At 41.3% G+C, this 24,167-nt stretch overlaps 1 protein-coding gene across 3 annotated transcripts in view; it reads right to left on the bottom strand.

The window, feature by feature from the left end:
- LOC139166286 (piwi-like protein 4) overlaps nt 1-24,167 on the bottom strand; it is a 48,264-nt gene that overhangs the window by 6,209 nt on the left and 17,888 nt on the right. For all 3 annotated transcript variants that reach the window (XM_070749638.1, XM_070749640.1, XM_070749639.1), the window contains exons 8-18: nt 23,101-23,298; nt 22,088-22,199; nt 20,532-20,655; nt 15,738-15,855; nt 12,798-12,909; nt 11,664-11,848; nt 8,691-8,763; nt 6,219-6,419; nt 3,127-3,230; nt 2,002-2,072; nt 675-828 (exon numbers count right to left, since the gene is read on the bottom strand). In XM_070749638.1, the coding sequence (XP_070605739.1) occupies nt 675-828; nt 2,002-2,072; nt 3,127-3,230; nt 6,219-6,419; nt 8,691-8,763; nt 11,664-11,848; nt 12,798-12,909; nt 15,738-15,855; nt 20,532-20,655; nt 22,088-22,199; nt 23,101-23,298 (1,452 nt within the window). The remainder of the gene's footprint in view (nt 1-674; nt 829-2,001; nt 2,073-3,126; nt 3,231-6,218; nt 6,420-8,690; nt 8,764-11,663; nt 11,849-12,797; nt 12,910-15,737; nt 15,856-20,531; nt 20,656-22,087; nt 22,200-23,100; nt 23,299-24,167) is intronic.

The raw sequence follows: 24,167 nt of genomic DNA, 5'->3' as shown, positions 1-24,167 counted from the left end.
AGTCGGGCGGTAGGAAAAGCAAGTAGGATGCTTGGCTGCATAGCTAGAGGTATAACAAGCAGGAAGAGGGAGATTGTGATCCCCTTATATAGAGCGCTGGTGAGACCACATTTGGAGTACTGTGTTCAGTTCTGGAGACCTCACCTACAAAAAGATATTGACAAAATTGAACAGGTCCAAAGACAGGCTACAAAATGGTGGAAGGTCTTAATGAACTCAATCTGTATAGTCTGGAGGACAGAAGGAAAAGGGGGGACATGATCGAAACATTTAAATATGTTAAAGGGTTAAATAAGGTCCAGGAGGGAAGTGTTTTTAATAGGAAAGTGAACACAAGAACAAGGGGACACAATCTGAAGTTAGTTGGGGGAAAGATCAAAAGCAACATGAGAAAATATTATTTTACTGAAAGAGTAGTAGATCCTTGGAACAAACTTCCAGCAGACGTGGTTGGTAAATCCACACTAACTGAATTTAAACATGCCTGGGATAAACATATATCCATTGTAAGATAAAATACAGGAAATAGTATAAGGGCAGGCTAGACGGACCATGAGGTCTTTTTCTGCCGTCAGTCTTCTATATTTCTATGTTTCTATAAAGTGTGGCAGGCTTAAGACCCCAAATCAAATGGCTTCAGCCTGGGTACCTGGTGTAAGGTAAGAAATATTTACCTGCTCCCCCCACTGCATTCCTGAAGGACACTGAGTAACTGTGGGACTTCATAATCCAGCACCATTTTCAGCTGCCCATCTCCTACACCATCCCGGTATATGATTATGCGTGATGGTGGATAGCCATTACATTTCTGCCAATTGTTTATAGCATCTGTAGAATTGTAAGAAGGAGAAACAAAGATAGACTGGAATTGGGTAATGAACCAGCACAGAGAAATGAACGCAGCACAAAAGATTTTGTACCCGTCCACATTTTTTTTTAAACTTGCCATTTCCTTGAAGAAGTTATAGTACTATGCTGAATAAAGCTGGGGGCAATATTAATATGATTAAGATGATTCTTGACAAATGTATCTTTTCTTTTACACTGAGAGCCTTGTGTGTCCAATCACACTTCAGGGTGTCCAGGGGAAAAGCATTTTGAAATTCCGATATTTCCCTGACATTTCCCTGTAACTTGCAATCTAGTTAAGGCACAGTCATAGATGACGTCATACCAAATGGCTAAGCCATGGAGAAATATTGGTAGCTGCAGAAGCAAGTTGTTGCCACAGTTATGCTCATTTTTGCTTGACTCTGCCAGGCAGCGCAATCTTTTTTTTTTTAACATGATTTTTCCCTGACTTTTAAACATTTTAATAGAGGGACCGTTGAACTTACCTGAACGGTCTTCTCGATGCACTGCAAGGAGAGTCCAAGATGGGTGATACTTCAGCCTGATTGGTTAGGGACTGAGTTATATTAGAATATTAATTAGCTCCACCCTGTAGCCACCCCCAATAGCTCAGTCAATAAAAACGAAGGAATAGTGTAACAACACAACTTTATTAACGTACTAATAACTAACAATTGAGCCCCTGGGCCAACTGGCCGGGTTGGGTTTGGACTCTCCTCGCAGTGCATTGAGGAGACCGTTCAGATTTGGGTTTTCCCCCTGATTTATTCCGGTTTTTTTCATTAATTCCCTGATATTTCCCGAAGCGCCGATTTCCCTGATAATTCCCCGATTTCCCTGTTTACCAGGTTTGCTGAACACCCTGATATTGAGCAAACCTAGTTCCCTCACCATTGACTTTGTGTATTGGAAGCCGGCTGGGAAAGTTGCAAATGAGAATCAGATGGGCTTAGGATACAAGAATACATGCCAACTGCCAAGCATCCGAATTTTGGTTGTGCGACGTGTTGCAATGGGGGTAAACTGTACGTCCCTTTTTTCCCCAGGGCCGAAGTAACTTTGAACGGTCACCCGACAAACAGTTGTAAAGTTGGAGATTAACTCAAACTGCAAAGGATATTCCACACCCTTTCCACGTGACTCTTTTACCTTCCATGCAGATCCTTAAACAGTCTGCCATAGCGGTTCCTGCAGACTGCAAAATGCAACGCGAATACCACCTGCACGCAAGAGAACGTCAATTAGTTACAAAGCTCTCAGCAGAGTTAGAAGAATAACGCAGGCCCAGGAATGGGGAACTTCTCTTTCAGGTGAACTATTGAGGAGTGTATTAGCTTAGAACTACGTCGCCTAAAACACGATCTAAGTATTGCCCACAAGATCATATGCTGCAACGTTCTACCTGTCAATGACTATTTCAGCTTCGACAGCAACAGCACAAGAGCACGCAACAGATTCAAACTTAATATTAACCGTTCCAAACTTGACTGTAAAAAATATGACTTCAGCAACCGAATTGTCGAAGCGTGGAACTCATTACCCGACTCAGTAGTGTCAACCCCTAACCCCAAACATTTTTCCCTTAGACTATCCACGATTGACCTCTCCAGGTTCCTTAGAGGTCAGTAAGGGGGTGCATAAGTGCACCAGTGTGCCTTCCGTCCCCTGTCCTATAGTCTCTCCTTATCTCATTTATCTTTTCTTCCTTTCAAATATGTTCACCTCTACTTTTATATCTTTTCTTCTATTCTTTTCTTTACTTATATTATTACATATCTTTCTCTTCAATGTGTATTATGTATTGGACAAATAAATAAATAAAATAAATAAAGTGTATATCCTATTGTTAAAAAAACATTACAAATAGGGAGGGGTGCAGGTAAGGAGCCGGGGTGGTGCAGCAGGTAGAGTGCTGTACTGCAGGCCACTGAAGCTGACTGTAGATCTGAAGGTTAGTGGTTCAAATCTCATCACCGGCTCTAGGTTGACTCAGCCTTCCATCCTTCCGAGGTGGGTAAAATGAGGACCCGGATTGTGGGGGCAATAGCCTGGCTCTGTTAAGAAGTGCTATTGCTAACATGTTGTAAGCCACCCTGTGTCTAAGGAGAAGGGCGGCATAAAAATTGAATAAATAAATAAATAAGCTAAATAGGCAGGAAATTCTCTCAATCAACAGAGTAAATGGACGATGATGTGAAAATGACTAGTTTGTATTACCTTAGAATGGAGCTGCCATGGCAACACCTGAAACTTGCTGTAAATAAAGAATCTTACTTAGTTATCGAGGCATTCAGGCTGGCCACGAATCCAACCACTGAATTTCCTTTGGTCAGGGTGTCTTTGTTGACATCAATGCCGACGACCATCAAGCCGTTCAACTGTCAAAATAAACGACTGGAATTAAGAGGATAAAACAAATCCTGACGTCCCGCAATTGATGTCCAAGGCCCATTCACAAGGCAAGGCCTCTTGGATTACAGGTAGCCTTCCATTTCTGATGAGTTTAATTTAGTGAGTATTTTATTTTTATTATTATTATTATTATTTATTAGATTTGTATGCCACCCCTCTCCGAAGACTTGGGGCAGCTCACAACAGTAATAAAAGACAATATAGTAGTAGAACAAATCTAATATTAAAAAACAACTTTCTACTAAATCTGCACTTCTATTCTACTAGTTTTTCTCATCATTCCTATCACCCATTTCCTCCCATGTTGACTGTATGACTGTAACTTGTTGCTTATATCCTAAGATTTTTATTAATATTGCTTCTTCATTGCTTATTTGACCCCTATGACAATCATTAAGTGTCGTACCACGATTCTTGACAAATGTATATTTTCTTTTATGTACGCTGAGAGCATATGCACCAAGACAAATTCCTTGTGTGTCCAATCACACTTGGCCAATAAAAATTCTATTCTATTCTATTCTATTCTATTCTATTCTATATAAAACCCTATCATTATTTAAAAAACCAAACAGCACATTCGTACCAAACATAAAACAAAGTATAAAAAAGCCTGGGGGAAAGGTGTCTCAACTCCCCCATGCCTGGCGGTATAAGTGAGTTCCAGAGGGCCGGGGCCGCCACAGAGAATGCTCTTCCCCTGGATCCCGCCAAACGACATTGTTTAGTCGTCGGGACCCGGAGAAGGCCAACTCTGTGGGACCTATCAGTCGCTGGGATTCGTGCGGTAGCAGGCGGTTCCAGAGGTACTGTGGTCCAATGCCATGCAGGGCTTTAAAGATCATGACCAACACTTTGAATTGTGACTGGAAACTGATCGGCAGCCAATTCAAGACACGGAGTGTTGAAGAAACGTGGGCGAATCTGGGAAGCCCCACGATGGCTCTCGCAGCTGGGGTGGGCAGCAGACAAGACGGGGTGGAACGCAGTTTCACTGGCGGCAATGAAGCTGCATTCACAGCTCCAGCTGACCAGTGGCAGTCACTTCCTGGATTACTGGTCTCTGCTCGGCTCTCCTTTTTTTTCCCCTGCTGCTGCGACGTTGCTCGCTTTTTTCCTCTTTCCTCCTTCCTGGCGTCGGATGAGCTTCCCTCTCTCCTGCCCGGCTCCTCTCCAGCCTCACACGGCCCCCTCCCGAGGCCAGGAAGAAGGAAAGTGGAAAAAAGCAGGAAATGCGAAGCAAATTGTCATCCCGGCAAGCAACACTGATGAGGTTGTAAATTGAGGACTTAACAGTTCACTTGAACGATGATGATCGTTCAAGCCACTCCTACCTATTCACATGGCCAGTTAGCCACTCCTACCCAGGCACATGACCATCAAGCCACACCCACAAAATAAGCCACACCCACAGTGTAGCTGTAAAAATTTTGGCTGCCCATTACTGATTCAAAGTTACAACCGATCTGAAAAAGAGGACTTGCAACCTAGACTCAGTTTTGACATCTGGGCCCCTTCTGGGGTTATGTGACTGAATTTGGGTGCTCAGTCAGCAAGGCCACATTTACCACCATTTGCCACGTCCTTTGGTTACGTGACTGCATTTTATGATAGTTTTCCTGAAAATAGGCATTTACTTTCAGTTTTCAGCAAAACATCACCCATAGGGAACCATTGGTTTGCTTAACGGGCATGTTTCGTTGCGGTTGTATGTTGAGGACTAGCTGTACAGAGTTTGACTAGGGAATTCAATGTGTAATCTTGGCATGAAAGAACTTGAAGAGAAGGTGCCAGCAACAGTAGCACCGGGCCTTAATTTTCCTCCTACAGTGGTCTGATCAGGGGAATAACAGAAATCATCCATAAATTTTTCGAGATGAGAATTTACGAAATGAAGTGAATTACAGGACGGGTAGTAGCGCTTAATAAAGTACGCTGGACTAAGCTTTGGTCAAAATTCTGCAAAAAGGCATATTCAAAGTACAGTGGTACCTCGACATACGAGTTTAATTAGTGCCAGACCCGAGCTCGTATGTCGATCAATTCGGATCTCGAACGAATGCCTTTAGACTTTGCTTTTCGCGCCGAGATAAGTGGAAACATGGAATTCTTGCACCACCTAGTGGACGCTCGGCTCGTATCCCGAATTTGAGCTCAGGTGTTGAACAGAAATTTTGCTCGCGTCTCGGCTCGTAACTTGGAATACTCGCATGTGGAGCAGCTCGTATCTAGAGGTACTACTGTATAGAGCAATTTTCTGAAAATGGCATACCTCCGGTTTGGTTTTGGGTATAGTTTTACTTTAAAAAGACCACCTGAGAAAATTACATTTTACAGGTCCCATCAAGGACACTTAGGGTAGGAACATTGGAAAAATGTATACAAAAAACTAAAGCTGGCTGAGGAACTCTGAGAGTTGACACCCACAAGTCTTAAAGTTGCCAAGGTTGGAAACCCCTGCTCTGCAGAATTGTTTTGAGGTTAGGAGTTGAAACAATTTATGTCCAGGATGCGAGGGGTCTGTAGATATTTTTCACAGACCTCTTTTTGACTCATGCAGTATACAGATCATCAATGGAAGTCAGGTTGGTAGCAATTGCTTTTTCTGCAGTTCTGATTATCCTGTCTCCATCTTGTTGGGTTGCAGAAGCAAACCAGACAGTTATGGAGGTGCAGATGACAGACTGGATAATATAGAATTACTTCCGTCCCCTGTCCTATTGCTCTCCTATATCTCCTATACCTTTCCTCGATTCCTATATCTCTTCTTCTATTCTTTCATTGATATGTTCTATTACTATACCTTCTTTTCTATTATTTCTTAGATATATTTTACTATGAGTATCTCCTCTATAACCTTCATCATGTATTCTACTATGTGTATATAGATATATACCCACTAAAACCCGCATTGTGTATTGGACAAAATAAATAAATAAATAATAAATACTTACTGGTATTTCAACTGCCCAGAGCTCTCCTCCAAGCTTACAGATCATCTGCATAGCAATTTTTGTAGCCACACTCATCATCATCCCTTGTTTAGACAATGTACGGACAAGCACACACTGGCTAGGGATGGGCCGGTGAAGACTCAGGAACTTCTTCACAGAATCGTAACAGTCCTTCTTGTTGGAAGGCAATATACATAATGCCTAGAAAGAGAAAACAAAAAGATAAGCATAAATCATTCAAGGATAGAAGGCTTATGCCCACGCCATTTGTATCTATGCCTGTTCCCCGCAATGTTGTCTTTTCATCCATCATACAGCCAACTAAATATGAGCCAGCAATGTCCAGCTACACAATTTTAAGCTACATCAACAGGGGGAAGTATTAATACTACCCTATAATGCCATAGTCAGACCACATCTAGAGTACTGCATTCAATTTTAGTCGCCCCACTACAAAAAGGACATTGAAACTCTAGAGAAAGTACAGAAAAGAGCAACCAAAATGATAAAGGGACTGAAAACAAGACATACGAAGAGAGGTTGCTGGAACTGGGCATCGATAGTTTAGCAAACAGGAGGTCGAGAGGGGACATGATAGCAGTATACTTGAGCGGTTGCCACAGAGAGGAGGGGGTCACACTATTTTCCAGAGTACCAGAGGGCCAGACCAGGAGCAATGGATGGAAACTGACCAAGGAGAGATTCAACCTGGAAATAAGGAAGAACTTTCTGACAATGAGAGTGATCAACCAGTGGAACAGCCTGCCAACGGAGGTTGTGAACGCCCCATCACTTGACACATTCAAAAGAAAATTGGACTGTCATTTGCCTGGGGTGCTGTAGGATTTTTCTGCTTGAGCAGGGAGTTGGACTTGATGACCTGCAAGGTCCCTTTCAACGCTAAGAAAGAAAGAAAGAAAGAAAGAAAGAAAGAAAGAGAGAGAGAGAGAGAGAGAGAGAGAGAGAGGGAGGGAGGGAGGGAGGGGGGAAAGGAATTAAGGAAGGAAAGAAAGAAAGAAAGAAAGAAAGAAAGAAAGAAAGAAAGAAAGAAAGAAAGAAGTTACATCCTCAAACTATCTATCATGGACCTCACCATATGGACCTCATCCCATTCCTAAGAGGTGTATAAGCGGGCGTGCATAAGCGCATGAGCATGCCTACTGTGCCCGTCCTACTGTCCCCATTCCTGTGTTCATGTCCATGTTTATACTCATACCTATTATCTTGTATGTTTGATAAATAAATAGAAATAATTGGCATTTTTCAGACAAGCTGTCTCTACTAGGTATTTGAATAACAATCCCATGTGCTGACATCTGTCTGAATTGTAGTAAAATCTTGAACTCCTTAGCAAATGTCTCTGCCTTTGTATTGTTGCAATCTTGAAGCAGAACAGCCTTTTTAGTATGTCGTATATAATGTGTAGTTTGGACATAAGATTAACTTTCCAAAAGATCTGGAGATGTTTCTTCTAAACCAGCAACCCTCAGAACCAGCAAATCATTTCACCTTTTTAAATCTCCTAATCACAAACTATGCAGAAATATGGAGAAGAAACATCTGAAGTTACAAACCAAGACATCATATACACCAGTTACTAGTGTGTGGGATTCAGAAATGCAACTTTTGTGTTGATGTCTCAATTGATATCTCTTGTACTAGAGGTAGTCCTCGATTTACAACCATTTGTTTAGTGACTATTTGAATGTACAATGGTACTGAAAAAAGTGACATCATTTTTCACACTCAAACCATTGCAACTTTGCATGTGATCCAAATTAGAACACTTGGAAACTGATATATATTTATGATGGACGCAGTGTCCCAGTATCATGTGATCAGCTTGCAAAATCTATGTTTCTATTCCTGCCAATTGTATTGCTTCTTCTGGAAACACCATCTTTCAGGAATTTCCTGCTAGAGACCTGGATAATCAGCAGTTATCTTTTCCTCCGCTTGAACACACTTCAAAAGCGTTTTTTATCAAATTCAGCATGCATACCATAAAGCCCTTCATGGCATCGGACCAAAATATCTCCGGGACCGCCTTCTGCCGCACGAATCCCAGCGACCGGTTAGGTCCCACAGAGTTGGCCTTCTCCAGGTCCCGTCGACTAAACAATGTTGTTTGGCGGGCCCCAGGAGAAGAGCCTTCTCTGTGGCGGCCCCGACCCTCTGGAACCAGCTCCCCCCAGATATCAGAGTTGCCCCCACCCTCCTTGCCTTTCGCAAGATCCTTAAATCCCACCTCTGTTGTCAGGCATGGGGGAATTGAAATTTTCCCTTCCCCCTAGGCTTATAGAATTTATACCTGGTGTGCTTGTATGTATGATTGCTTCTTTAAATTGGGGTTTTTTAGATTATTTTTAATATTAGATTTGTTTACATTGTCTTTTTTATTGTTGATAGCCGCTCCGAGTCTTTGGAGAGGGGCGGCATACAAATCTAATAAATAAATAAATAAATAAATACCAGCTGTAGGTCAGGATTCACGTGCTGTTGTAGGACATTCACAAATGACATAGGGCCCTCTTTTATTGGCACGCTGCAGACCAAAATGACAACATATTAGAAAACATTATCATCTTATGACACCAGGCTTTTCAGTACACTATCTGTTTCTCAAAGGTATGATGCCAAATTTAGATTGAATTTCATCGCCATCCTATTCATATAGTCAACGTTTTTGCAGGTTGTGACCTATGTTTACTTTCATGTGAGGGAAACCTGATCTACAGAAATGTTTCTTAACCTTGGCAACTCTAAGGCATGTGGACTTTAACTCCCAGAATTCCTCAGCCAGAATACTAGGTTAGGGAATTCTGGGAGTTGAAGTCCACATCTTAGAGTTGCCAAAGTAGAGAAATGCTGGCCTACAGTGATGTAATTTATACCCTGCTTATTAATTAATTAATTAATTTGTCAAGTACATATTGGTAGTACAGTACACAAAGATATAACAATGTATATAAGAAAATATAACAAACCGTTCTAAACTCGACTGCAGGAAATACGATTTTAGCAACTGAGTAGTTGATGCATGGAACTCGCTACCAGACTCTGTAGTATCATCACCTGACCCCCAAAACGTTACCCTTAGACTATCCACTATTGACCTCTCCCGATTCCTAAGAGGTCAGTAAGGGGCGTACATAAGTACACCAGATGCCTTCCGTCCCCTGCCCTAATGTTTCTCTTTTACTAGTATCATGTCGATAAATATTATTATATCTTAGTATACCACGATTAGGTACTTGACAAAATAAATAAATAAACAAATAAAATATTTAAAATGCTTGATAAATGTGTTAGGATTCTGTCCATAACTGTTGGGTTGGCAATATACTGGCTGCCGGTGTTGCAGACCGCCACAAGAGGGAGCCAAAGCTTATTTCTCTGAATTCCCCTCTCTGTTTCTCTTTGTCTGGCTACTCCCTGTTAATGGCTACCAGTGATGGGCTACCAAAATTTTTACTACCACACTGTGGGCGTGGCTTATGCATTTTGTTTCAACATCTTTCAGTGCAAATTGAGTGCTCTGGGGTGGAGCTCCATTTTTGCTCCTCCACTGCTCCCCCATCTCAATCCGGGCAGTAGCCTACCCCTGATTATCTACTATATAAAGTGTATATATACACATGCATGCACAGCTCTTCTAAAATTATACATTCAACCTCATTTACTACGATAGGAAAAACATACCCAGAGCCCAGAAGGGGAAAAAAGAAAAAAAAAATCAAAATTTTGCTGCCGGTACTGCGTACCTGACTGTACCTGTAGGAGCCCATCACTGATAGCTACTCACTGTTAAGTTTGCCCTGCAATTCTCTGCATGCTCTGTATTGTAGTCATGTATTATAGCTAAAATGTGTTTAAGCTTGATATCTTTGATATCAATCTATCCTTGATAGATTAGGGAAGATTATTACACTGGGTTTACAGTGAAAGAATATAAACAGCTTAGGGAAGATGATAACACTGGGTTTGCAGTAAAAAAATATAAATAGATTAGGGAACATGATTGGGTATACAGCGAAAAAAACATAGAGTAGAGAAGATGATACTGAAGTATAAATAGAGTAGGACACGATAATTATATTGGGCTAGCAGTGAAAGCATAATTAGAATAGGCTAACATAATGAAACATTGTGAGAAATAGATAAAATGATAGATGAGTTGCGAATACTTTATTAAAGGGTTTTAGATAAAAGAAATTTATACTGATTAGGCGGATTGATAATTGAATACTATATTTCCATTAAGGACTGAATAAGGGTTTATTAAAGCGATGGTGTTGATATGTAATGATAGAAATTGAGTAGATTTAATTGATATAATTTGGTTTCCTTTCTTTCTTTGGGAATTATATGGTTATGATAATAGCTTGTAAGATTTGGATCTTAAAGTATAATTAATATTTAAGATTAAATAACTTTTCTTTTTGGAGGGCAATTAGTACAGTAGAACCCCGACTTACGAGACTAATTGGTTCCGGAAGGAGGCTCGTAAGTCGGAACGCTCGTATGACGAAACATTGTTTCCCATAGGAAACAATGTAAAGTCAATTAATCCGTGCAACAACAAAAAAAAACCGCTGCCGCCGAACGCGGAAGTTAGCGTTCGGCTTCAGGAGACAGCTGCGAAGCGGCGCGGGTGTTTTAAAACGTCGCAGCCGGCCTGGGGAGCTTGCCAGCACCCCCCCGAGCCCCCCAGGCCGGCTGCAACCTTTTAAAACACGCGGGATATGAGCGCCAAGGAGCTGTCTCCTGAAGCCGAACGCGGAAGTTAGCGTTCGGCTTCAGGAGACAGCTCCTTGGCGCTCGTATCCCGAATGTGAGCTCGGGAGGCGAACAAAAATGTCGCTCCCCTCCCAGCTCTTATCTCGAGTAGCTCGTAAGTAGAGCTGCTCGTATGTCGAGGTTCCACTGTATATGATAAGGGTAGAGAATTTTTTAAGAGGTAAATAAGGCTGTATGACCATTGAAAACAATCACTTTGGCCTAAATGTAATAAAATTTGATAAGTGAAAGCAAATAGATCAGATGTAATGGCAAATAGTATTGTAAGTTTGTATAATGAGATGGAAAAAGTTTATATGAAAGTTTTTCAGGTGATAAAAGTAAAGGAGGCAGAATATAACTGGATGATAAATACCAAATATAAATGTAAATTCATTGTATTGTATTGAAGATTGAAGGTGTATGATATTGCACTATTTAAAAGTGTAGAAAAATTTAAAAAAAATTTTACCCACAAAAGTAAACTTTAATTCAAGTTAGTATACCTGTGTAGCTGAGTAGTTATTCACAACCAACCTCAATTTAAACGTATCTGTGTGTGCATAACCTTGGTAAACAAGGATTACTCTGTTATACATTAACAAAGTGCGCGTTAAAAGGGCCAATTAAAATGCCCTGAAACATCAAGAATTCAACATAGCTCACATTCTGGGATGTTGAATATGAAAATTCATGGGACCTCCTACTCGTCTCAAGCAGTTCAAAAAATTATGGGTCAGATCCATGTGGTTGTAACAACACAGGACGAGCCACCTCTCCAGATGAGTCTCGCTGATCATCTTCATATTGCGCAAATCCCGGAGCCAGTCCCCGGAGTTCACTGGAGAAAACTGCAGGGGTGGGGTGGGGGAAAGGAACCAAAAAACCCCACCACAAAGGCATCAGTAAACTGAAAAGCAACTCTCCAAAAAAGAGGGAGGGGGAAATGCCATTTCAAAGCGTTTGAAGGAACTACATTCATAGAAACATAGAAGACTGACGGCAGAAAAAGACCTCATGGCCCATCTAGTCTGCCCTTATACTATTTCCTGTATTTTATCTTACAATGGATATATGTTTATCCCAGGCATGTTTAAATTCAGTTACTGTGGATTTACCAACCACGTCTGCTGGAAGTTTGTTCCAAGGATCTACTACTCTTTCAGTGAAATAATATTTTCTCACGTTGCTTTTGATTTTCCCAACTAACTTCAGATTGTATCCCCTTGTTCTTGTGTTCACTTTCCTATTAAAAACACTTCCCTCCTGAACCTTATTTAACCCTTTAACATATTTAAATGTTTTGATTATGTCCCCCCTTTTCCTTCTGTCCTCCAGACTATACAGATTGAGTTCATTAAGTCTTTCCTGATACGCTTTATGCTTAAGACCTTCCACCATTCTTGTAGCCCGTCTTTGGACCCGTTCAATTTTGTCAATATCTTTTTGTAGGTGAGGTCTCCAGAACTGAACACAGTATTCCAAATGTGGTCTCACCAGCGCTCTATATAAGGGCATCACAATCTCCCTCTTCCTGCTTGTTATACCTCTAGCTATGCAGCCAAGCATCCTACTTGCTTTCCCTACTGCCAGACCACACTGCTCACCCATTTGGAGATTGTCAGAAATCACTACCCCTAAATCCTTCTCTTCTGAAGTTTTTGCTAACACAGAACTGCCAATGCAATTCTGCAAATAACGTTACGTGATGTGGGTATCTCCCTTGGATGACTCCTCAGATTCTTCTTCGGAGGTCAGCTCAAGGGTGGATGACACGGATAACAAGCCTGTGTTACTTACAACCGCATTCTGCATGAGGATTTTCTCTGAGGAGATCACACGGCCCGTCAAGGAAGTCTGGCATCCCATATGCAGCCCCCAATTTTCCAATTCTAAGCGAGCTTCTTTATTTCTGCGGGGGGGGGGGGAATTGCCATTTTAAAATCAATTGGATCAAGAAACTTTTGTACACTTTTCAATTATTCAATTAGTGTAATTATTCAATTACACTTTCAATCCTGGGCCTAGAAAGTTTAGAACTAAGACGCCTTAAACATGATCTAAGTGTTGCCCACAAGATCATATGCTGCAACGTCCTGCCTGTCGGCAACTACTTCAGCTTCAACCACAACAACACAAGAGCACATAACAGATTTAAACTTAATATTAACCACTCCAAACTTGACTGTAAAAAATATGACTTCAGTAACCAAGTTGTCGAAGCGTGGAACTCATTACTGGACTCCATAGTGTCATCCCCAAACCCCCAACACTTTACCCTTAGATTATCTACGGTTGACCTATCCAGATTCCTAAGAGGTCAGTAAGGGGCGAGTACAAGTGCACTAGAGTGCCTTCCGTCCCCTGTCCTATTGCTCTCTTATATCTCCTATACCTTTCTTCTATTCCTATATCTCTTCTTCTATTCTTTCATTGATATGTTCTATTACTATATCTTCTTTTCTATTATTTCTTAGATATATTTTACTATGAGTATCTCCTCTATAACCTTCATCATGTATTTTATTATGTGTATATAGATATATACCCACTAAAACCCTCATTGTGTATTGGAATAAATAAATAAATAAATAAATAAATAAATAAATAAATAAATAAATAAAATCGATCATCGAGAAGCAAAACGTGACCATTTTTAGCTTTAGTGGGACATCAGAAGAACACAGCAAGATTTTATTTTAAGGCATTCAAGCACTATAATTGGGAATTTAATCAGGGGTGGGACTTGAATAACTTAGCAACCGGTTCTTCAGTCAAGCCCAGTGTTTGAACTGTTAAGCCACCACACCATACTCCAGAGGACATCTAAATCTGGGAAGTGATAAGTAACTGTGGCCCAGTCCTAGTTTATCCTGTAGAAAATGGCAGCTGGAAGAAATCCCGGTATTGACAGAAATTTAGGAACTGTTGATCATAATGACCAGAAGAAGACATTGTCAACCATGGAAGATCTCAGAGTGACTTTGAGATAATCTTTCTTTCAACTCAACCAGCCACCATAAGGTTTAGGTTAAAAAAAAACAGTAGAAAGGACCCTTATATAATGTATGCCATTTTGAGCTTCTAAATTAAAAGTGGGTATATACCGTATTTTTTTTCGGAGCATAAGACACACCCTTTTCCTCCCTAAAAGAGGCAGAAAATTCAGGTATGTCTTATACTCTGAATTTAGCTTTTTTCGAAGCTTTTTTTCCCAGCCCTAGCTAGGTGCTCTTACCTTGCAGGTTCTTTCATTGTTACTCTTTCGGAGCCCTAAGCTCTAAGTCTTGCAGGGATTTTTTTCATTGCTCTAACTTGCTCCAAATGTTTCTTTCCAGCCCTAACCATGTGCTAACTATGTTCCCAGCTTTTACCAGCTTGCAAGCTCTTTCATTGTTACTCTTTGTGAAGAATGTTTTTCAAGCACTAAGTCTTTGCAGGGTTTTTTTTTTAATCGCTCTACTTGCTCCGAATGTTTCTTTCCAGCTCTAACCAGGTCCTAGTGATTTTCCCAGCTCTTAATGGCTTGCAAGCTCTTGCATTGTTACTCTCTCGGAATAGTTTTTTTTTAAAAGCCCTAACCAGGGGATAAAATAATGTGCTGAAGCTGACTAGACTAAGGACACTAGCCAGATGAATTCCCGATAAGCAGATTCTTTTTCCTATTTTCTTCCCCCAAAACTAAGATGCGTCTTACACTCCGGTGCATCTTATACTCCAAAAAATATGGTAATTAATCAATAACATTAAACAAAGAAATAATAAGCACAGGACATTTCTGGATAATATTTTTCGATGCTGAAGGAATTCCTCTGGCACTATTCATTTGTATTTCAGATTATAACCCTTGTTTCTGAAAACTGATGATACTTTAACTCCATCTAGTGGTTAAAAATGAAGAAGGAAGTCTGTACATATTGAGTGAACTGAATCTTGAATTCAGTGAGACTTAACTTCGCAGGAGACATGAATGGTGTCCCTTGATCATAAGAGCAATTATTAAGCTTGAGTGCCGACTTTTTTTAAAACATCAAAACAATTGTCATGTTATGTCAATTCAAGGGGGACATAACCATGATTATTTCCAGGAAAAAAAAGACGTGTTTCCTGTCCTTCTACTTATTTAAAATACTTCTAAACCATTTTCCTATCTGGATCCCTTCCAAGACCATAAAGGGAAAATGAGAAGCTGCCATAGGAAAGAATTTTTATACTGTTCTGTAAATCAGGAATGGGTCGAATTTATCACTGCCAGGGATGGTTCAAATACATATGCAAATTGCAATCAGGATGGAGACACCTTGTTTTATATATTGATGCCTCCTCTTAAATATCCGATTAGCTTAATACAGGGGGCTCAAACTTGATTTGAGGGCTCCATCGGGATTGTGTTTGACAAGATGGGTGTGGCCAGGGTGGGCGTGGCCAGCTCATCATCACTCATGTCAGGGCCGCCTGTGATGGGCCAAGCGCTCTGCCAATGAAGACGGAACTGGGTCGTGCTGCGTTTTTGCTAGTGGAGGCACCATGGGCCGGTCCTTCCCTGTTTCCAGTGTCTTTGCAGGCCAGATCAAAGGACTCCGTGGGACAGATTTCAGCCCTTGGGCCTTGAATTTGACATCCCTGCTTCAATGCAATGTGCAAAAGACAAAATATGGAATACATAAACTTAGGAATTCGTGGTGTCTGCTCATTATGGTCAGAAAGTTGTGACACCAACCAAACATGATAGAACCATACCTCTGAATGTTGTCAGCAAGTCTAGACAGCCGCTGATGTCTCTGCTGTGGGGGCAAGTGAGTGTGTTGCGCGAGATCTCTCATCAAGCGAAAGTCTGAAGTTGCATTTCTGCTAAGTCCTAAGGTTTAAAAAAAAGGGGGGGAGGTACAGTCATACCTCGTCTTACGAACCTAATTGGTTCCCGGGGGAGGTTCGTAAGACGAAAGGTTCGTAAGACGAAACATTGCTTCCCATAGGAAACAATGTAAAGTCAATTAATCCGTGCAACAACAAAAACCCCCCCACAAAAAAACGCTGCCGCCCGGCTGTCACCTTTTAAAACAGCCCGGGGGCTTCTCAGCGGCCTCCCGAACGCCGAACGCCAAACCCGAACTTCCGGGTTCGGCATTCGGGAGGCCGCCAAGAAGCCCCCCGGCTGTTTTAAAAGGTGACAGCTGGGCGGCAGGGCTTCTCGGCGGCCTCCCAACGCCGAACCCGGAAGTTCGGGTTTGGCGTTCGGCTTCGGGAGGCTGCTGGGAAGCCCCCCGGCTGTTTTAAAAGGTGACAGCTGGGCTGCGGGGCTTCCCAGCAGCCTCCCGAACCCCGAACCTTTGCCGAACTTCCGGGTTCTGGAGGCTGCTGGGAAGCCCCGCAGCCCGGCTGTCACCTTTTAAAACAGCTGGGGGGCTTCCCAGCAGCCTCCCGAAGCTGAACGGCAAACCCGAACTTCCGGGTTCAGCATTGGGAGGCCGCTGGGAAGCCCCGCCGCCCGGTTGTCACCTTTTAAAACAGCCGGGGGGGCTTTCCAGCAGCCTCCCGAACGCCGAACCCGGAAGTTCGGGTTTGCCGTTCGTAAGACGAAAAAAGTTCGTAAGAAGAGGCAAAATTTTTCTGAACCCCGGGTTCGTATCTCGGGTTGTTCGTAAGACGAGGGGTTCGTATCTTGAGGTACCACTTTATTTTACTAAGCTCCAAATCAGCACACAGGATCGAAAGAATGGTGAAAACCAAGAATCAGAGAGATCGTGTCATTATAGGCCAAACCAGAGGTCTTCCAAGTTCGAGCTTAGCTTTCAATATCTACTTTTTGTAACTTCCCAGGCAGAGTGTCTATGGAGACTCTATAATCCAGGACAGGTCATGGTTGTACCAAAGGTGCTTCCCTCCCCCACCCCGCCCAAGGAGCTTTTTCAGTTCTGACTCCGTTCCCCGCCATCCAGTCAGAGATGAAGAAGCTTCTTGGACCAGAAGCCAAACGTCTTCAAAGAAAAACCATGAAGTTCATCTTGAAAAAAAGCACCTTTCAGATTCCCAGCCAGAGGATGTAAGAAGATAAAGGTGAAGCCCAACTCCTGATGTTGATCCAAAAATGCTTTGGGGCATCCTTTCTTCAGTCTGGTCTGGAATGTAATGGGGAGGGAGTGTCTCCTATACAAGTGTTAACCAGGTCTCCTGCATGTTGTAACATAGGTGAGATCTATGTTATAACATTTCTGAGGGTTTCAGCCCCAGAAATTAATGGGGTGGGGAAGATCTTCAGGGTTTTGGGGGGAATGGGATGGGGGTTGAGGGCTTCAGCCCCCCAAAATTGGAAGTTAATGGAGTGGAGGATAGCAACAGCAATACCATTTAGACTTATATACCGCTTCATGGTGCTTTTAAAGCCCTCTCTAAGCGGTTTACAGAATCAACATATTGCCCCCAACAATCTGGGTCCTCATTTTACCCACCTCAGATGGATGGAAGGCTGAGTCAACCTTGAGCCGGTGGTGAGATTTGAACTGCTGAACTACAGCTAGCAGTTAGCTGAAGTAGCCTGCAGTGCTGCACTCTAACCACTGAGCCACTCCCGCTGTCACTCCTCCTTAGCATCTTCCCACTCAAACATGAGTCAAGCTCTTAATTCTAAAAGTCACAGCAAGCACTTGACCTGCTAGCAAATCCCTGACACACACAGAGATACAGTTGTATACCATGCTAGAACAGCTCTCCTGATCAGAGATCTAATACTAATAATATAGGTCCACTGCAGGGAACTCTCCAGGGTCCTGATCCTGCTGGAGATCAGGAGAATATGTCATTGAAGCCGATAATGTTACCTAGTTTGCATAATAAAACATCTGCGAGAAAACAAGCAAGCTTGTAGCGATGCTGTTTGATACAATCTTCTGTGAAATTGTTTAAGAGAAATATTCAAGTTATTGTGGAATAACTGTATTTAAAACCGACTTGCTCCTCTGGTATTCTGATTTGTCATAATCCAGTGCTCTGTCTAGACAGAAGACATTTGTTATATAATTTTGCCACTACATCCATCATAGGTCTCCAGTTGCTGGATTTAAGTCTTATCAGATTTTGTTGCAAGAAAATTAAATCCACAAGTATACACAGACAATTGATTCAGCTGGATTCATTAATTTCTTTATAAACATAGTAATATCCTGATTCAGCTAGTTTCATTAATTTCTTTATAAACATAGTAATATCTGATTCAGCTAGTTTCATTAAGAAGGAAGGAAGGAAGGAAGGAAGGAAGGAGAAATGGAGGGAGGGAGGGAGGGAGGGAGGGAGGGAGGGAGGAAGGAAGGAAGGAAGGAAGGAAGGAAGGAAGGAAGGAAGGAAGGAAGGAAGGAGAAATTTTCTTTCCATGCCCTTTTGCAAAAGTCCAATAAATGCTCATTATTTAATTGTTCAACGGTTTCATTGGCCTTTCCAAGAAATTTAAAGCAAACCCCCCCACCCCAAAAAAGGGAGGAGGAGGAAGAAGAGGAATCCAAAGCTACTTTCAGGCAAAGCCTCCAGTATGTTTTCTCAACTGACAATGTAGATCAGTTGAAGAGAGGCAGCTGAAAGGAATATTTTGAAAGAGAAGTAAAGAACTGCACAAAAGCAGAAATAAAAGGCAGAGAAAATCAGAGAGACAGAAGCTTCTCACCATCTGAAGAAGGAAGGAAGGAAGGAGAAATGGATGGAAGGAAGGAAGGAAGGAAGGAAGGAAGGGGTGGGCAATTAATTTATAATTATAATATAATTATAATACATAATTTTATATATAATATATATAATATAAATAATATAATATATAATTATAATTTATAATTATAATATAATTAACTCCGTTCTACCCAATAATATACAGTATTGGGTAGAACTGAGTTCATAATCCGGCCCTCTAAAACCACCCCAATTTCTCATGCAGCCCCATGGCAAAATTAAATGCCCACTCCTGGTGTATACCATCCATTCAGGAAGATACTCGGTTTATTTTTCCAAAGCGTCTGTTGATAGATTGCCGTTTCACACTCTTTGCTTCCACTGCTGTTTGCAATTGGTTTTAATGTATTGGAGTTTTAGATCTAATTTTAAATTTAGATTTCTTATATATTGTATTATTGTATTTATTTTGTTATGAGCCGCTCTGAGTCTGCGGAGAAGGGCGGCATGGAAATATAATAAATAAATCAATAAATATTTGGAACCCCGACAGAGCCATTGCAAACAACCACAAAGGTGAGCCGGTTGCTAAGCAATCAAAATCGTGATCTTGTGCTCTTTTATGATCTGTCTATATTCTCATGAAGGCCAATATACGTGTCCTGGGATAATGTTACTAGATCAAATCTGGGTCAGTCACCGATACAGATTGGATCTTGCCTATATTCAAATGTTCATCTGACCAGAAACTTCATCTCTTAATTTTTGAATGCTGCAGAATTGGCTAAATAGAATAGAATAGAATAGTGATGTGACCGGAACAATCTAGAACTGAGCACACTCAAAACCGTAGAAATAGTGGTAGACTTTAGGAGAAACCTTTCCATCCTTCAACCTCTCACAATACTAGACAACACAGTATCAACACTATAGAGACCTTCACATTTCTGGGTTCTATCATATCTCAAGACCTAGAATGGTCACCTAACATCAAAAACATCATCAAAAAAGCACAACAAAGAATGTTCTTTCTGCACCAGCTCAGGAAGCTCAAACTGCCCAAGGAGCTGCTGATACAGTTCTACAGAGGAATCATTGAGTCTGTCATCTGCACCTCTATCACTGTCTGGTTTGGTGCTGCAACCCAACAAGACCAACACAGACTTCAGAGGAGAATCAGAACTGCAGAAAAAAACAATTGCTGCCAACCTGCCTTCCATTGAGTCAAAAAGAGGGTGGGGAAAATATTTACTGATCCCTCGCATCCTGGACACAAACTGTTTCAACTCGTACCCTCAAAACTTCGCTACAGAGCACTGTACACTGCACACCAAGACAACTAGACACAAGAACAGTTTTTCCTGAACGGCATCACTCTACTAAACAAATAATTCCCTCAACACTGTCAAACTTTTTACTAAGTCTGTACTTCTATTTCTACTAGTTTTTTCTCATCGTTCCTATCATCCTTTTCCTCCCACTTAGGACTGTATGACTGTAACTTGTTGCTTGTATCCTAAGATTTTTATTAACTTTGATTGTTTCTTCATTGCTTATTTGACCCCTATGGTAATCAGTAAGTGTTGTACCACATGATGCTTGACAAATGTAACTTTTTCTTTTATGTACACTTAGAGCATATGCACCAAGACAAATTCCTTGTGTGTCCAATCACACTTGGCCAATAAATTCTATTCTATTCTATTCCAGAATTCTTTATTGGCCAAGTGTGATTGGACACACAAAGAATTTGTCTCTGGTGTGTAAGTTCTCAGTGTGCATACAAGCAATAAGTGATAAATCATGATCATAGTCATCGTTAATAAAGACAAGGTCAGAGTGCTAACAACTGTTTGGATGAGCCACGTTGCAGTGGTTTACCTGTCATGTAGCAAAGTTCTGGGATGAGATGCACCACACGAGGCTCAGCAGACTGGCTGCCTCTATTCTTCAGCTTGCTAACGAGCATTGGTTGATTCAGATCACTCAAGGATACATCGTATTGCTGTTCACAGAAATGAGATCAGAAGGAGGCAAATCAGCTCCATTCAAAACCCTTGGTTCTACAGTTCAGTGGTCCTTAACCTTAGCAACTTTAAAGATGTCTGGATTCCAATTCCCAGAATTCACCAGCCAGCATAATGATCAGAGGTCTAATACTAGCATGCTGGCTGGGGAATTTTGGGAATTGAAATCCAGACATTTCCCACTGTTAACAGAACATGTTGTTTTCCTAAATACTTAATATGTTTCCTATATATTCCTTCATATACTGGTCGAAAAAAATAAAGGGAACACTCAAATAACACATCCTAAACCTGAATGGGTGAAAGATTCTCATTGAATACTTTGTTCCGTACAAAGTTGAATGTGCACAACAGCAGATGAAATTGATTGCCAATCAGTGTTGCTTCCTAAGTGGACAGTTTGATTTCACAGAAGGTTTGATTGACTTGGAGTTATATTGTGTTGTTTAAGTGTTCCCTTTATTTTTGGGAGAAGTTATTGACTTAACTATACTGCTCAAAAAAATAAAAGGAAACAAACATACCATGCGTAAATTGTAAAGGCCTAGGGGGAAAGAATATCTCAGTTCTCCCATGCCTGACAGCAGAGGTGGGTTTTAAGGAGCTTACGAAAGGCGAGGAGGCTGGGGGCAATTCCAATCTCCGAGGGGAGTTGGTTCCAGAGGGCCGGGGCCGCCACAGAAAAGGCTCTTCCCCTGGGCCCCACCAAACGACATTGTTTAGTTGACAGGACCCGGAGAAGGCCCACTCTGTGGGACCTAACTAGTCGCTGGGATTCGTGCAGCAGAAGGCTAATCTAAATCTACTCCCTTGCAGTTTCATCAGGGTTGCTTGACCTTGGGGGGGGGTGAGATGAGCATGGCCACCGCGTCACCACTCGGGTCGGAGGCGCATGTGGTGGGCTGAGCACCCTGCCAGCAAAAATGAGCTCCTGAGCTGCGACGGCCTCCCGCAACCTTCTGCCAGCTTGGGAGCTCCATTTTTGCTGGCAGAGGCACCGCAGGCTGGTTCTTCGCTGTTTCGAGGGTGGCCCCATGACCACATCTAAGTACCCCGTGAGCCGGATCCGGTCCACAGGCCTTGAGTTTGACACCCTTGATGTAAACTGCTACCACTTATGTACAAAGCAATGCATAACCCAGTATTTTTTGGATCTGGCATTTTTATCAAGTCCTTCCCAAGACCCTGAAACAGGAAGATGTTTGATGATATTAAAGGTTTAATATTATCATTCTACTTAGACAAGGCACCCAAAGAGTTTCTGTCAATCTGCCATCCTTCGGATCTGTTGGATTGTAACTTAGTATGACCAATTTGGGAATGCTAGAAATTATACGTCAATACAATTAAGGGTATCATATTTACGAACATTGGAGCAAGCCTTCATGCAATATCCAGATTCTCGATTACCTGTTTGTAATAATCCTCGTAGGAGATCTGAGTGCCATCACGCTTCTGGAATTTATCTGTTGGTTTTACAGTCCACTCAATATCATCAATACGATATGTTTTGTTGTTGTATCTAAAATGCCAAGTTAAAAAAAAATCTAAATAATCTAGATGGTCTACGTAATCTTTAATGTGCCCTGACATAATTCTTTCTGCTACACACCCACAAAAATAAAATGAATGGTAGCTTCTTAAGTATACCCTGTTCCCCACCCCCCCAAATAAGACATCCCCTGATAATAAGACCAATCTGGATTTTGAGTGTGTGGCAATAAAGCCAAGGACTTATTTCAATTAGTTCAAAAAAATATAAGACAGGGTTTTATTTTCGGGAAAACATGATAAAATATAGGAGTGTAGGCAAAATTCATGTTCTTTTGTGTAAAAAAAATACATGCTGCCACTTTTCAGGAAAGACAAAGTATAATTAGGCATGATAACTATTTTGTTTTATGTTTTGTTAATTTGCTGGTCCAGATTTATGTTTATACATATTTTTATTTATTAGTCTTGTCATATGCCTATGAATAAGTTTGGTAAATAAAATGTATACAATTACCTACTATTGAACATATCTGCAAAGAAAATTCTAAAATCGATAATACAAAACGAGCCGGGGTGGCGCATCAGGTAGAGTGCTGTACTGCAGGCCACTGAAGCTGACTTGTAGATCTGAAGGTCAGCCGTTCAAATCTCATCACCGGCTCAAGGTTGACTCAGCCTTCCATCCTTCTGAGGTGGGTAAAATGAGGACCCGGATTATGGGGGCAATAGCCTAGCTCTGTTAAAAAACTGCTATTGCTAACATGTTGTAAGCCGCCCTGAGTCTAAGGAGAAGGGTGGCATAAAAATTGAATAAATAAAATAAATAAATAAATAAATAAAACTACAATGGTTGAAGTTAGCAACCTAAGTGAATATGAAATTACTAACGCTTAAATAGATGTCATGGTTTCCGTAGGGTTAAATTGTACCTTGTAAGAATAATCAGCCCCACCAATTCTTTCTCACAGTTTTCTGCAAAGCGGGCCCTCTCTGAATTATTATACAGATCAGTCATGAACTCCAAAACATTTTCACTCCGAAGCACTTTATGGCTCACATCTGCACAGAGCATTACTTTGTTCTCAAAGTGCCCAACAGACACCGCAAATCCTGGCCACAGAGTCAGCCTAAAAGGGGAAGAAAAAGACATTTTGAGTTAGACTCCAAGCAGCCTGGCAACAATGCCACGTCCAATCAGAAGAAAACATGCATACAATACACATACAAAGTTTTTTTTTTAAAAAAGGTTAAAGATAATAATAATATTTTTTTAAAAAATTATTATTATTAATAATTAATTAATTAATTAATTAATAATTTATTAGATTTGAATGCTGCCCCTCTCTGTAGACTCGGGGCGGCTCACAACAATAAAAACAATATACAGTGTAACAAATCTAATAATTAAAAGAAAGCATCTAAAACCCCGTCATTTAAAAAAACCATACAACACAAGCGTACCATATACAAAACTCTGTAAGCCTGGGGGAGGTGTCTCAATTCCCCCACGCCTGGGGGAATTGAGAAAGATGAAACATTCTGAAGTAGAAAAGGGGCCTCTCGAAACATTTTGAAGCAACATTTGTCTTAAAAAGAATGTCATGAAATCTAACGTCAAAACTACTCGCTCCTTTGAGCCCCACAAGAATCAAACCCAGATGGCAAACGGGGTTGTTACTTCCTTAATAGAGTGGAGCTGTAATGTATCTCTGGCTGTAGGGTTGGGGACGAAACCAAGGTCCTCTTTCGGAGGGAATTTGAAGGTCAGTAGGATGGCATGGGTAGCGGTGGCTATCTTATTTTGGTCTCATTTGACTGTTCTGAGTTTATGATGACTGCCTATTCTGTAAGCAGGGTTTTACTATGATTATAGGTTTATGAAGAGGGCTGTGAAAATATTTACAAAGCCCTCACATCCTGGACACAAACTGCTTTTACCCTCCAAAGGAGGGTTAGAGAGCACTGCACACCAGAACAACCAGGCACAAGAACAATA

This window comes from Erythrolamprus reginae, chromosome 4 (genome assembly GCF_031021105.1).
Source record: "Erythrolamprus reginae isolate rEryReg1 chromosome 4, rEryReg1.hap1, whole genome shotgun sequence".
NCBI classification, from domain to species: Eukaryota; Metazoa; Chordata; class Lepidosauria; order Squamata; family Dipsadidae; genus Erythrolamprus; species Erythrolamprus reginae.
The sequence above is the reverse complement of the archived record's forward strand: the minus strand, read 5'-3'. Positions and strand labels throughout refer to the sequence as shown.